A 13898-nucleotide genomic window follows, 5' to 3' on the forward strand; every position below is an offset into this window, starting at 1 on the left:
ATTCTGGCTTACAAGTTCGACACACACACACACGCACACACAGCTGTAATGATTTAAGTGCCTGCGAGTGTTGGCGAGTAGGAAAGATTTTCCTCACGCTTTCTTCTTTGAGCTTTACCTCCCTGCATCTCTATATCCAGCTCTTACTTTTGCCATTTCTTGTCAGTGGTGTACGATCAAGAGCTCAGGTACGGGCAGTGTAATGACTGCACCGTGAGGAACATACATTGTTGAATTGATATCTACTGACACACTGACATGAGTGCGTGGTCTGTTTGATGTGTGTAATTAACCTTATCTGACATATGCGTGACAGGCTACTATTTTGTAGAGACTATGCATACAGCTGCTTCTCTACACCGTAAAAGAGCGTTGGGGGAAACGTTTGCGTCATGCTGTGAAACTGTGGATATTTTTCTAAGAACAAAGAGATCAGCTCACAGACAAAATGCAACATTTAAACAATATTTTAATATTTATTCTAGTTCTAATATGATCAATTTAGACAAAATAACAAAAAGGAAATAAAAATAAGATTCTTGATTTTTGAATAAACTATTTTAAAAGATTGTTGCATTTTAGAGCAAAACGAAAGGTTACTTGATCACTGTTTTAACGATCACTGCAAGGCGGATATCATAAAAATACTGTGGGAGTTTTTTTGCTCTGACTGCACATTCCTGTATGCTGGTTCAACATTTCTCTACAATAGTTAATAGTTTAAATATTTTAAAAATTGAGCAAATGCAAAGTGCTCACTGTGCTGGACTGACATTGTCATCCCAAGACCATGTACCAATTTGTCATAAGCCTTCAGTGAAATTCAGTTTACTGAGTTTGATTCAATTTGCAAGAACAGACACCTCAGAGCACTTCATATTGTAAGGTAAAAACTAATTAGAGTGAGAACTACAACAATCAGACGATCCCCTATGAAGCAAGCAATGGTGGGAAGAAAGAACCCCCCTCTTTCTCTGGAAGAGACTTCCAGCAGAACCAGGGTAAGGGTTTAGGGGTGAGGTAAAAGTGAAGAGAAAAAAGGAGAGAAAAGAGAAACAAGAATAAAATGCATAATGAAGAAGAAATGGTTACCAGAGAGAGTCCTGACTACAACCCCAAGCTTTATCAAACAGAAATGTTTTAAGCCTAATTGTAGAAGTATGAGGGTGCCAGTATCTCAACTCCAAACTGTGAGCTGGTTCCACAGAAGCGGGGATTGATAGTTGAAAGCACTGACTTAAGTTCATTCTACGTTTGGAAACTCTAGGAACCACGGAAAAGCCTGCACTCTGAGAGTGAATGGCTCTACAAGATGTTTAAGATATGAAGCTGATAATATTTTGCAAATTTTAGAAGTGCTCTATTGCACATATTGCTTTGTGTCGTTTCTGCCTTTTGTTACTTGTAAAATCTGTATGCTTTTCTTTGTTTTATTAAAATTATTTAGAAGATGTACACAGTCAATAAATTGATTGATGTACTCACATGGGAGCGAGACTCTCTGGGTAGTAGAGAGCAAAGGGTTTGCCTGTTCCTGTTGTGAGCATCCAGATCCACAAATATCACAGACCATGAGCAGCCCTGCAGCATAAAAGAAAAGCATTCAATTTACAGCTAAACAATTTGTGCTTCACAGTAACATATAGCTCTATACGTGCAAAACGACAAACATACACAAAGACCTCCATTTGTCCAAAGAAATAAAAATAAATAAATAAATATGGAAATGCTTAAAATTATTTGGCTTCAAAGCCTCCGGTATTACACCTCCACACACCAAAACACTGTTTTGCTGTAAAACCAGGCAGATATATTTGGATTGCTCATGTTATTGAAGTGCAGTGTGGGAGTGCTTAAACAACAGCTAGTCATCCGATCACTTTAAAAGTCTCCCTGTACAAAAATGAAGCACTACTACCACGATGCAGTTTGTCCATCCAGAGCACTTAAACACTTCCACGAGAGGAAGGGGGGGAACATTTTGTGCTTTTTACTCAGTAAGGGAAGCAATCAAACCATTTTTCAGGTTCTAAAAAAAAAAAAAAAAAAAAAAAAAGAGAGAAAACAGTCCACTTAGGGCTGGGCGATATGACCCAAAATTCATATCTCGATATTTTTTAGCTGGATGGCGATATAAGATATATATCTCGATTTTTTTTTAAGCCATAAAGTAAGAACAAAAAGAGAGTTCTTAGTCAAAGCTGTGTCCCAGATGTCACACAGGCACTTTTATTAACATACAGCACAGATGTACATGAAAAATTACTCAAAATTAAATTATGAGCATTCATTAAATAATAATGCTCCATAAATAAAAGAAAACAAGGTTGTTTTTGTGCTAAACAAAGAGCTCACAATTGTGCAGTCAAAATGTAAAATAAAAGACGCTGAGCGTAATAACAAAGACAGACAGATTTCACAGCTGCTCTGTTCCCAAGTTTTACTGTGTGACTGATAGCCTGGAGTTTGAAATCCGCTTCATAACCACGTCTCTTACAGGTGCCATTTATGGTCCTTATCCACACACAATACGGTAATATTACGTTGATGCACAGTACGTATCACTCCGCGAAGCTCCTCGGTAGCCGTAATGCGCCGACAATCTATCAAGCGGTGCAGCTCCGTAGCTTACCAAAGTCGTACTCAAACATTTTTGACAGATTGCTGAGCGCCGTGTACCACATAAAATCAGTTCGCGGCCATCAAGCACAACCAGAATTCATACATAAGGCGCGCTATCAACTTTTGAGAGAATGAAAGGATTTTAGGGTTAGCGCTGTTAGCTCGTTAGCATGTTTAGCTCGTTAGCACGTTGACGCCGTCCAGCCCCACGCATGGGGCGATGCGCAGTAACTCGTTAACGGAGATTTGCCGTGTCCGTCTTGTCGCTGCCTGCATGTGAAGCGATGGGGGAGGAGGGGGAGTTGTCTTCAGTGAAGGCGAGGCGGAGTAACGTTGCGTAGAGACAAAAGTGGACGAAAGAGAGGCAAACTTGCGGCTCCACAACTATAATTATAACGTAACATAGACTATATCGATATAAAGGATATTGTCACATCTTATATCTCGTATAAAAATATATCGAGATGTTTTAAAAACTCGATATATCGCCCAGCCCTAAGTCCACTGCACTTCATCCATCCATCAGCAGTGCATATATGAAACCAAGTGGGCAATTCCCCCAAACTGCTAAGCAGTTTCTAATGCAAGTCAGATGCATTATGTATGAATATTGCCAATGTCGTGTTTTTTATTTCTAAAAAAAAAAGAAAAAAAAGAAAGAAAAAAAAAACATCTGGCCAAGGCTTTTAGTCAAATCAGCAAGCTTTCCTCTAGAAATTTACATAGTGCATACATAGTGAATTGCTAGCCACCAGTGTAGACAGCTGTGACAAGTTAGTGAAAAAACCCACATAAGAAAACAGAGTGTTAGAAAAGCAACGTATAAAAACACTAACCCACAAAGCAAGCATGTGAAATGAGTATTTTTGCCTTTTAGATTTGAGCCATTTTGTCTTCTTTTATTTAGTCACATTTTTTAAGCAGAAGCAGACAGTCCAACCAGCTTATCATGATTTAACTACTACATTTTTCTATTTACCTCTTTTACAAAAAATAAAAAATAAGTTTGAATATGCACTGTATATTTGTAGCATAATATCTCTTCCAACAGAACTAAGCAATAAAAAAAAAAATAATAAAACTAGGCAATGAGTTAAGATAAGACATAATCTGTAGAATACTTTCAGTGCAACAGCTCAACCCTTTTTGAGCAGTGGATGCTGTTTTAAGGTTTTCTTCAAACCAACTTTGATTTTAGAAAACTAAGCACTGCTTGTTCCTTGTGCATCTATCACTATGCATCCTCATGAGTGATCTGAAGTAAAAAAAAAAAAAAAAAAAGTTGACTATAACCTGCAGTCTTTGATTGTCTTTGAAGGCAAATATCTGTCAATATAAATTATTTTCAGGTTTTTCTCAATACAACCATCCTTCCACCTACTGTGAGGATTTGGCTCACGCCTCTCAAAAAAACCACTGATGTCATTGGGTTTTTTTATGGTCTGCTATGAACATTGATTGAATGTCAATTATTTAAAGCCCATTTTTTAAAGACACTATAATGATTTACTTTGAACTTTAACTTGGCACCACTTTCTATGCACTGATATATGTATGAAATACATTTAATTTACAGAAATATATTAAACTGGACTTTGTTAGGCATGTGCTTGGCTCTGCTTTATCCCTGCTCTTGACACGGTGTGAATTAGGTGACAGTCCCTTGAGAGAAACTAGAATGTGTTGGGATTTGATTGTAGAGCCGTGTGTAAACAGCACTGTGAATTTAAAGACCGGCTTTAAAGTTGAAGGATCCTCCTCATGTGAGATCAATTTTATCCGCCCAGTTCAATTTGTCACACCGAGAGGCTTCTATCATGCGTTCAGTGTGACTTTGAGGGGGCTGTGGTGAGGGGTCGGGTGTGACTTTTCCAAAACTGAAGGATGCGTGTCTGTCCATGTAATACAAAGGCTAACTGTGATATACAGCCACAAGAGTGTGCAAAAGTATGATAGAAGAGTTAAGAGAGTACTGAATGTTCCGGTTTAGGGCATCGAGGGGAAGGAGCTACATTTGGTGCTTGAGCGTCAGCTGGGACATCAAGATTGATAGAGATCATTAATAAGCAACTGGAAAGCTTGTAGCATTCCCACAAAGGGGCACGAGACCGGCAGAGACAGGCACACTCATTCTCTCACATGTACAGAAGCCCCATACAGCATGGACCATAAAGCAGCCACCTCTATAAATTGATTCTTTCAACAAGCTTGAGCTCAATGACAAAATCCATTTTCAGGCACAGTTAAATCCTTTATTTTGCAGATGTTCAGAAGAGAAACACAAACAGCAACTTTACGGTCATACCCGACAGCCATACGATGAGAAGATAAAGAGTCTAAGCTTAAATGGAGAGAACTGCCACACAAACCATTCTGGGCAAATACCCGAGTGAAGAAAATATGAAGAAAAGATAATAAGAGAGGAAGCTTGCTAAGTGGAAGGCTTCATTTTCCAATCCATTAGCAGGTATAATGAATGTCTCTGTTTTCTTCTCCTAAAAAAATTAAATAAATAAATAAGAAACATATCCACTAATGGACTTTGCACACAGAAAAACAGCCTCTGAAATTTGGAGGGAAACCTGATTCAACTGTGGCCATCGATCACAGTCTGTAGAAGCACAAACAATTTGCTGAGACAAACACAAACATGCACAAACATACTTTCCTGATCAATCGTCCACTCAGAGAAGCAATCTTGCTACAGTGACAGCGGCACTAATTACACTGATGCTGTCTACCTGTAAATAAACTGCAGTTTTCTACTATTCAGGCTGGTCATCGGGGTGACATTGCACCCAGCTAGGATACCTTCTTGATGTACAGAGGAGATTTGAATGGGCTATAATGCAGTCTACTACCTGGTGGCACAGTTAAACAGGAGACAAATCAATGTGAGTTCGGAAGAGGTGGCAAAGTATAAGAAGTCAGGGAATCAAATACCTGGTTTCCAAACAGGTTGAATCCATTGATGGCCTCCAGTGCAGCTTTAGCAAGGCCCACAGAGCTGAAAAGAAAAGAAACTGCAAACTTTCACCAAAACATACAATAAGCAAGTATAATTCAATCTAACATTGATCAGTTTAAGAATATATTATTTTTCATTCTTAAGAAAGCAGAAAAAATGATGCAACGTAAACCAAATGTGTTTTGAAAATGTCAAAAGTCCCCAAAGTTCACCAGAAAGCCTTCTGAATCACATTTGAATCTTAAATGGCTATCTGTTAGGATTCAATAAAGCTGAAGGCTCCTGAGATTGTGGTCTACTTTCGATAATGGATGATGGAGAGGAGAGAAAAAAAAAAACATAGTGCATTTCACAGTGGCTGGCTACTGTGATTGCAATGCAGCCTAAATGTGAATCAATTTTACTGTCATTTTGTTTCCCTTTCAGAGAGGAGAAAGGGAAAAAATGCAGGAAACTTGCCACTGACTGGTGGTAGATGTGCTGACATATTAAAAAGCATTAGTACAGATGATGGGAGGCTAATTTAGCCTCTAAAAGAGTTCTGCTGAAAGTAGTTTTGTGTAACACACAGAGATACACAAACACGCGCAAACTGACAGCAGTGGTCAGAAATCCTGACAGTACCTCACATGTACATAGAATGCTTTAAAGCTTTGTGGAAACCCAGGGTGTTAAAAAAAGTGATGCTTGGAATCAGGACCAGAGTAAAATGATGATGCAACCATGTCGATTGACAGGTGGAGATAAGGATTCGCATGATGAAAATATTGCTGCAGACTGTACAACAGTCTTCTGCTACTCTGAGAGTAGGTGTGTTTACATACAGTGGTTCAGTATTGATCCACACACACCAACTTTTCTTTACTTGATTAAAAATGGACAAACTCATTGTGATTGTGATTCTGCAGTTGACAGAACCACCGACTGCTCAGGAATGATCCATTGTGAATCCTGTGAGCTTAGAGCCATATTCGTGTTTCGAAGCCGGACGTGACAGATGAGGAATGGTTCTAATATGGAGTTTGATTATTATACAGATCGTGTTTCCATGGAGCCATTCTGAATTGTTTCGTTTTTGGATACGCCATGGTAATTAATACAAAAGTACATATATAAGCCAACTCATTAACTGGGGGAATCCAAAAGCATGGCATGGAGAGATAGAAACACGAAAAGACACAGCACTCCTCAATGCACTGAATTTGTTATCTTTTCTTGAGGACATCTTGACAGGCTGGTGCCAATAGCTCTGGATTGTTGGAGAAAGAAAAAAAGACATGCTTTTCAGAGATAAGCAATAGCAGAAATTGAGGATCTTTATCAAGAAACCGAGCGAGGAGAGGAAGGCCGGTTTGACCTTGGATGATAAATCAGTTAGGGAAAACGTAACAAAAAGTCAACACGGGCTAAGAACAGTGCTGGTGTTTGAACAGGTTGTTCCAAATCCTTATCTGCATGGTGGTTAACCATTCAGATGGCTGGTCCATTACATTTTCTTTTAATATAGGTTATTTACTTGCTGACTGACATTTTTTTTTAGCTACCAACTTGTGCTGATTTGACATTTCCATCAGTACACACTGACCCGACAAACACCTCACTAGATCAAATAGACTTGATTATAAAGAAAAGCATTACATGTTCCCACATTTCTGCTGCTTCCTGCAGGAAATACAGTGTTTTTACATTTATTGTTTGGCGCTGATCTATTTATATGGACAGGAAAGAAAAAGAAGATTGAATAGATAAGAGTCCTTCTTGCTATAGTTACTGTTGTTTTCTCTATAAGCAAAAACCAATGACTGTTTTCTACAGTCATTGGCAAAAACCATTAGAATTTCACAATCTAGTGAATTAAAATACATAGATATTACAAATAAACTTAACTCAGAGCCCTATTACTAAAAATCTGAAATAATTAGGGGTTTTGTAGTTAATTTCAAGAAGATGGAACACTCTACATCATTGTTGTTTTTCCAAGTGCTGCACTCACCGACAGTGAGACAGAAACAAATATGGGCCCAGGCAAATATGATTTGCAGTTGCGTAAGAAGAAAACCAAAGTAATACTTTAGTAAAACTAAAAGATCTGTTTTAACGGGTGTATTTATAAAACTAGAAGAGTATCAAGGTATAGTTTCTCTTGGCCCATGGAGCATTTAAGCACTGTTGCATTTTTAAAAAACAATTGTTTCTCTCTTGTGACTCATCAGTAGGCACCTCAGTTTACTGCTACACCCACTGCTCAATCCCCAATTTAAAGCAACAGCTGCTAAGATTTAAAAAAAAAAAAAGGGGGGGGAAAGAAAAAAAACATGAGCAGCTAAGGTGAGCACAGTGAAGAATTTACCAGCTAAAGAGTGACGCATTTCCCTCAGGTGTGGGTGGACAAGGTGGTGGAAGGTGACTCGATATTGGTCTACTCATCAGATACATACAAAAAATGACTCCAAATGCATCCTAATGCATTAGACGAGTGGATGTGTAAAATGGCAACTCTTAAGTGACACATTTAGCATATTAAATATATGTAAAATATATCCATCCATTCTCTTCCCTTTGTCCATTTCAGGGCTGCAGGTGGCGCTGGAGCCTATCCCAGCCGTCTTAAGCGAGATCCAGGGTAGAACCTGGACAAGTTGCCAGACTGTCGCAGGGCTAACACATAGAGACAGACAACAATTCACACCGAAGGGCAATTTAGAATCACCAGTTAACCTAACCCCATAAACTGCATGTCTTCGGACTGTTGGAGGACGGTGAAGTACCTGGAGAGAACCCACGCAACACAGGGAGAACATGCAAACTCCACTCAGAAAGACCCCGGCCTGATGGTGGAAGTGAACTCGGGACCTTCTTGCTGTGAGACAACCATGCTAACCATGTAAAATATAGTGGGTTTGCAAACCCATGAAGTATGGGTTTGCTCTAAAAACATTTATTTTGAATCTTTGATACATTCTCACATCTTTTTTCTGGTGTTACAACTTTCCCACAGACCTTATTTCAGGTATGTAACTTAAGAGTTTTAGGACTTTTGCAGCACCCTGCATACAGGACATATTCTGGCCAGTACTACAAAAGTGGTAAAAGTATAGAGAAAAGCAAAAGTAAGGTTTAAAAAAAAAAAAAAAAAAAAAACGAGAGTGTGGAGAGAATGTTTTTGTGTGTTTTCTTTTTACTGACCTGGAATGCAGTTCAGTGCTGCCATTATTGTACTTGCTGCCTCTCTCCCACATGCCAAAGTCAGGTACCCTATATGCTCTTTCCACACAGAAAACCAGGTTCTGGATGAAGGAAACCTGCATGTAGAAAACAAACATACATGGGACACTCGGAAAAAATGCAACATACTGTGTTTATGCAACCTGCATACACAGAGTATACTGACACACACACACGCCCATGTATGCATAAACGGGGCTAGAGACAGAAGATGTGTCCAAAAAGAAAGTGGAATCGCAGTACATAACGTAAAATGCAGCCCCACACACACACACACACACACACACACACACACACACACACACACACACACACACACACACACACACAAATGAACGTCTGGATCCATTGATAGATGACCTTTGATACTGATCTGGGGTGATGAGTATAACTCTCTCATTACAAAGGTTACTACGGTGAAAAAGAAAGCTGATTTCTAATCCATGCTCAAGGTGAAACTGACCCTATGGCTAGACTGTAATTAAAAAGAATAGAGCACCAGTACGTGAAGCTAGAGCTTCATTGCCTTGTCAGCTACCCATAACTATAAAGACACTAAATCAACACACTTTACAAATTCCAGCTAAAACAAATGCCACCCTTTAGATGCTCTAAAAACTCATCAGTAGTGTTGTTGATTCCACCAAACATTACAGCGGCATCGAAATGTTTAAAATTGCAGTTAGCCGATTTCAAATGTTTCTTATAACTAGCATCTGGCCCACGCAGATTCCTGCAAAATTATACAGTATACATATAGGAAAAAATTAACTAAAAAGTGAAACATATAATGTGCCAGCACACTGGTGTATGTGCTTGAGTGATGGTAGATTTAATCTAAAATGACAAAGTGGTGGAGGGGAATTGAGAGATGAGAGTAAAACAGCTGAAAGAGAAAGACAGAACCTGTGTAGGTCTTAAATAGGCCAGGCAGTGAGGATGGGCAGAGAAAGAGGGGGAAAAGCAGATGAGGCTGGGAAAGAGGGAAAGGTGTTTGCCGGGTCTCTTATTGGGGGGTTTTATGAGCAGAGTGATTAACGAGGGGAACTTTTTAGTATCTTAATGGTATCTTAATGAATGTTACTGCCCGTCGGCCAAATGAGTCCCTCTGTCTCCCCTCCCTGCTGCTAGAAAACCATCCTGGCCAGTTCTGCTTTTTTTTCCTTTTTTTGTGGGGGGCGGGGGGCTGACTATTTGGGAACGTGGGCACATTGGCAAAAGCACACTACATGTGCTTCTGCTTTTACCATGTGCCAGCAGCTCTCACGTATACTCCTGTGTGAAAAAAAAGCACCCCAGACATACAAACTGGCTAATGAGTCGCTCCATTTCATGCTGCATGAAACTGAAAATGGCATCTGGGAGGAGGTCGATAGTGTATCTTCTCAGAGGACATGCATCAGCCTTTCTATGCCACTCTAAGAAAAAAAATATATACTGCAATGCAGCTTCCAGCTCAGTCAAGTGGACACCGATGGACTTCACAAGTAGTGACAGCCAACAACAAACTAATAAACACTCTAATAATGTGATTAGTCCAAATGAAACACATTTCAAACAGTGTTCAGTGAGAAAGCTAATCTCAAACCCTTATGCTCAGTGCATCTGATGTTTGTTAATGTGAGATTGGGGGAGGCGTGCTTCGGTTTGTATTACACAACCTAATAAGCACTGTTTAACCATGCAAATTAAGGTTGCTGCACAAACAGGACTGCCCTCATAAAAAAGTTACATTGTCAATTTGCTTTGTTCAGAGTAAGAAATGGAGAAAAATGAGAGATGACTGGGTTGGGAGGTGTGTGTACGCTCACTAATTGGTTAGTGGTATAACGTTTCACCATGTCCTTACTTTCTTAAGATAAGCTCAATTTAGTAAACAAATGGATTCCTTTACCAGGGGCACAAATTTCACTGCTCTGTGGCGGTAAGTAAAGCTGAGCAGGCTGTAAAAACTAACAGAATTAATGACGTTCCAAATACTCCTGCGGGCCACATAATAAACAGCACAGTGTGTAAACTTAACAGCCAAGTTGCCTTCTTGTTTTATTTAGAGCCAAACATAAAAAAGGCAAAAAAAATGACACCAACAGATAAATCAAACTACAAGAGACCGTTCAGCTTTACAGTAATAGAGGGCTGGTGTGTTGCCAAACACAACGTTACCGGTTCGATTCTCAGGAGGCTATTTAAGCTTCCACAATGAAATCATCTAAACGTTTCTCTGCTGAAAGTCAACTGAGCGGCTCAGCAAGAGCATAAATGTGAGCCAAGCTATAAAAGTGAGATACTGTCCCCTGATCCTGCATTTGTGTCAGCTCTAGGATATCTGTAGGGGATTTAGGATATATCTAACTGGCTTTAGAGACCCTTTGGTCTTACTTTACAGCAGCTAGCTCAACCTTCAGAAGGTAGCATCAGATTACTTAGATCATTTAAACTATATCGTGGTGTATTTTAGAATAAATACAGAATTTCACAAAAAAATTTTTCCAAAGATTAGAGAAGCTGTGAGATGTTTTAAAATACAACATTGCCATAAATGCACAGCACCATGGAAAATCCACAAAGTGATAAAATGTAACAACTCCGTAGTTATTTTTCATGCAGTTTATAATCATATCAGTACATTTAACCTTGACAGTAAGTGAGACCAGAGATTGACACTATTTGCCTCTGCTTCACAGTTTAGAAAATGTAGCGATAAACAGGCCGACATTTACATCCTAATATTGAAAACCGCAGTCATTTTAACGCCTTGTTTACCTCGTCGGTGTTGAAAATGATCTGCAGACCAGAGCAGATCATCTCCACCAAGTACAGCAGGAATAAAGAAACGGCATCGATCTGTAGAGGTGACAGAGGGAAGTAGGGTGGATAAGATGCCATCAAAGCAATTACTATCATTTGCACATACACCGTATAATAACTTCATACTTATAAATTAGTCTTCAATTTCTCGCACAGTGCAGAGAATGAGACAGACTTTACAGTAGCTATTAAACTTTTGACATTGGAAATCATCAACAATGGTGAAGTTGCTGGAAAAAATAGAATAATCAATAAATAAGTTACCTCTTTTACATTTTTGAATGTCTTTTTCTCCCCTCACAGGCAACTAACCTTGCAGCTTTATTTCGATTTCTCTCTCTCTCTCTAGCTCTCTTGATGTATTGGCCACCCTTCACTAGAAATGCATTCTCCATTCAAATGCTACACACCAAACTGACCTCTGTTAATACCACTGACAAAGGAACAAGCCGTTTTAGTGCCAATTTAGTGCACAAGCACTTCTCGGAGAAAGTCATTTTTCTGAGCGTCTATGCATGCCAGGCAGAGGGGCTGAGGAAATGAGACATTTTAATGGAATCCCCCCCCCCACTCAAAACACTTGAAACAAAACCTGTCACAAAGAGATTGATTGTCTATTTTATTCATCCTGTTGTTCATTCATCTTTAGCAAGGTTCACTTACTACAGACCTTCTTCTCTGACCTCATTTTTTCCTAAAGTTATATTAAATATGTGACACAAAATAAAATACCAGGGTGGCAAATTTTACTCTACATTTTTTACAATATACAGTAAAACCCCTAGGTAACACACACACACATCAAACACACAGGTGTATGCACGAAGAATTCAATTTAAACGCTCTTTTTTCATTTGGTAGTTGCCCCATTTTTTCACTTGTCTGCTTGCTGGCTGACCTGCAGGTGGTGGTAGTCGCCGTGCAAGTAAACCTCATCTCCGGTGTCCACATGGAATACAGAGTGCAGACACTTTGAGGGGCTAGGATCCTGTTTAAACTCCTCCACCTAACAGAGATGCACAGAGAGAGAGAAAGAGAGAGAGATGAAAGGAGGAAAAAAAAGGTCCAGGGTAAAGGGAGGGAGAGAGAAAATCAAAGGGAGAGACATCCATGGCCCCACAGAGGTTACTAGAAGAAACTAGCTATACTAGAGTAGCCTTCAACAAATTCAAAAACATATCAACCGAAACCTTTTGTATTGAGTCAAACATGGTGATGAAATTTCTTTACACACTGTAATGTCTGTCATGTCTCTTATGGTTGCACTGCTTAAGGCAGAGATGGCACCTCTGCTCTAATTCTATATATGTCAATTCTAACGAATCAAATTCAATGCTGCTTCTTGTTTCTCTATCCTCCTCTGTCCATTCTTCTCTTTCCCCCATGTCAACTTGTCACGACAGATTCCCACATCCCCGGGATTTCTTTTCTATAATTTTCTCAGGCAACTTGAGATAACTGCTGTGAATGGAAAAAAAATTAAATTACACTTCACTTCCTTTCAGCATGTTCTCTTGAGCTAAAGCTGTTTGTTTTTTATATTTAAACTGTCAAACTGAACTTCTTTTACTGCATTCACTTTTGCTGACCCATCAACGCCCAGAGTTTTTTCCTGGCTCCAAAGGCTGGGGTGAAGGGTGATCAGAATGTAAGCATAATTGGTCTGAATATAGTTAAGGCAAAAACTTGAGTCTTACTTAACAGAAGTCAGTGGATTTCCACATCTGGCTCCTTTGTCTTAGGCCATTTAAATGTTTGTCTTTGTTTGTTTGCCTTTTTGGCTCCTCCATTTCAATTGCCACTTCAGCTTATTCTAGCTTTCTTTGCAGCTTTTTCACTTCAGTTAGTCTTGCTGCTTAAATTTAATCAGCTACTTAAATCTTAACCACCATCTGCCTGCACTGTTTTTTTCAATCTATTATACCCATACAAATATGATTCAAAAGGTTTAAAAGGAACTAACATTTCTTTAACATTTTTAAGCCGTTTCAAAAAAATTAAATGTTTACAATCCTGGCTGCAAGAGTTCATCCCCACTACAATCATACATGCTGCACATAATCTGTTCTTTTGTTTTGGTTTTTAATAAAATAACCTGATAAAGAGTGAAGAGTTTAATCAGGGAACAACACCACACGCTACACATTACAGTACAAACATCTCTGCTCGGGACCACATAAGGGCCAGATTATGGCAACCAAAATGATAACACTGTTTAAAACAAGACATGTACAACATTTTAGTTGTGCTTTATCCTCGGTGGTTTGTTGATGGC

The 13898-nt window shown here is 39.1% G+C and overlaps 1 protein-coding gene across 3 annotated transcripts in view; it reads right to left on the reverse strand.

Annotated features, from left to right (window-relative positions):
• Nucleotides 1-13898, reverse strand: part of phkb (phosphorylase kinase, beta) — a 108754-nt gene that overhangs the window by 61752 nt on the left and 33104 nt on the right. For all 3 annotated transcript variants that reach the window (XM_085414248.1, XM_085414334.1, XM_085414423.1), the window contains 5 exons: nt 12522-12629; nt 11579-11659; nt 8777-8892; nt 5566-5629; nt 1486-1581 (listed from right to left, as the gene is read on the reverse strand). In XM_085414248.1, the coding sequence (XP_085270374.1) occupies nt 1486-1581; nt 5566-5629; nt 8777-8892; nt 11579-11659; nt 12522-12629 (465 nt within the window). The remainder of the gene's footprint in view (nt 1-1485; nt 1582-5565; nt 5630-8776; nt 8893-11578; nt 11660-12521; nt 12630-13898) is intronic.

This window comes from Rhamphochromis longiceps, linkage group LG1 (assembly GCF_057381845.1).
Source record: "Rhamphochromis longiceps isolate RC_006_pf linkage group LG1, R_longiceps_female_GT1.1, whole genome shotgun sequence".
Lineage (NCBI taxonomy): Eukaryota > Metazoa > Chordata > Actinopteri > Cichliformes > Cichlidae > Rhamphochromis > Rhamphochromis longiceps.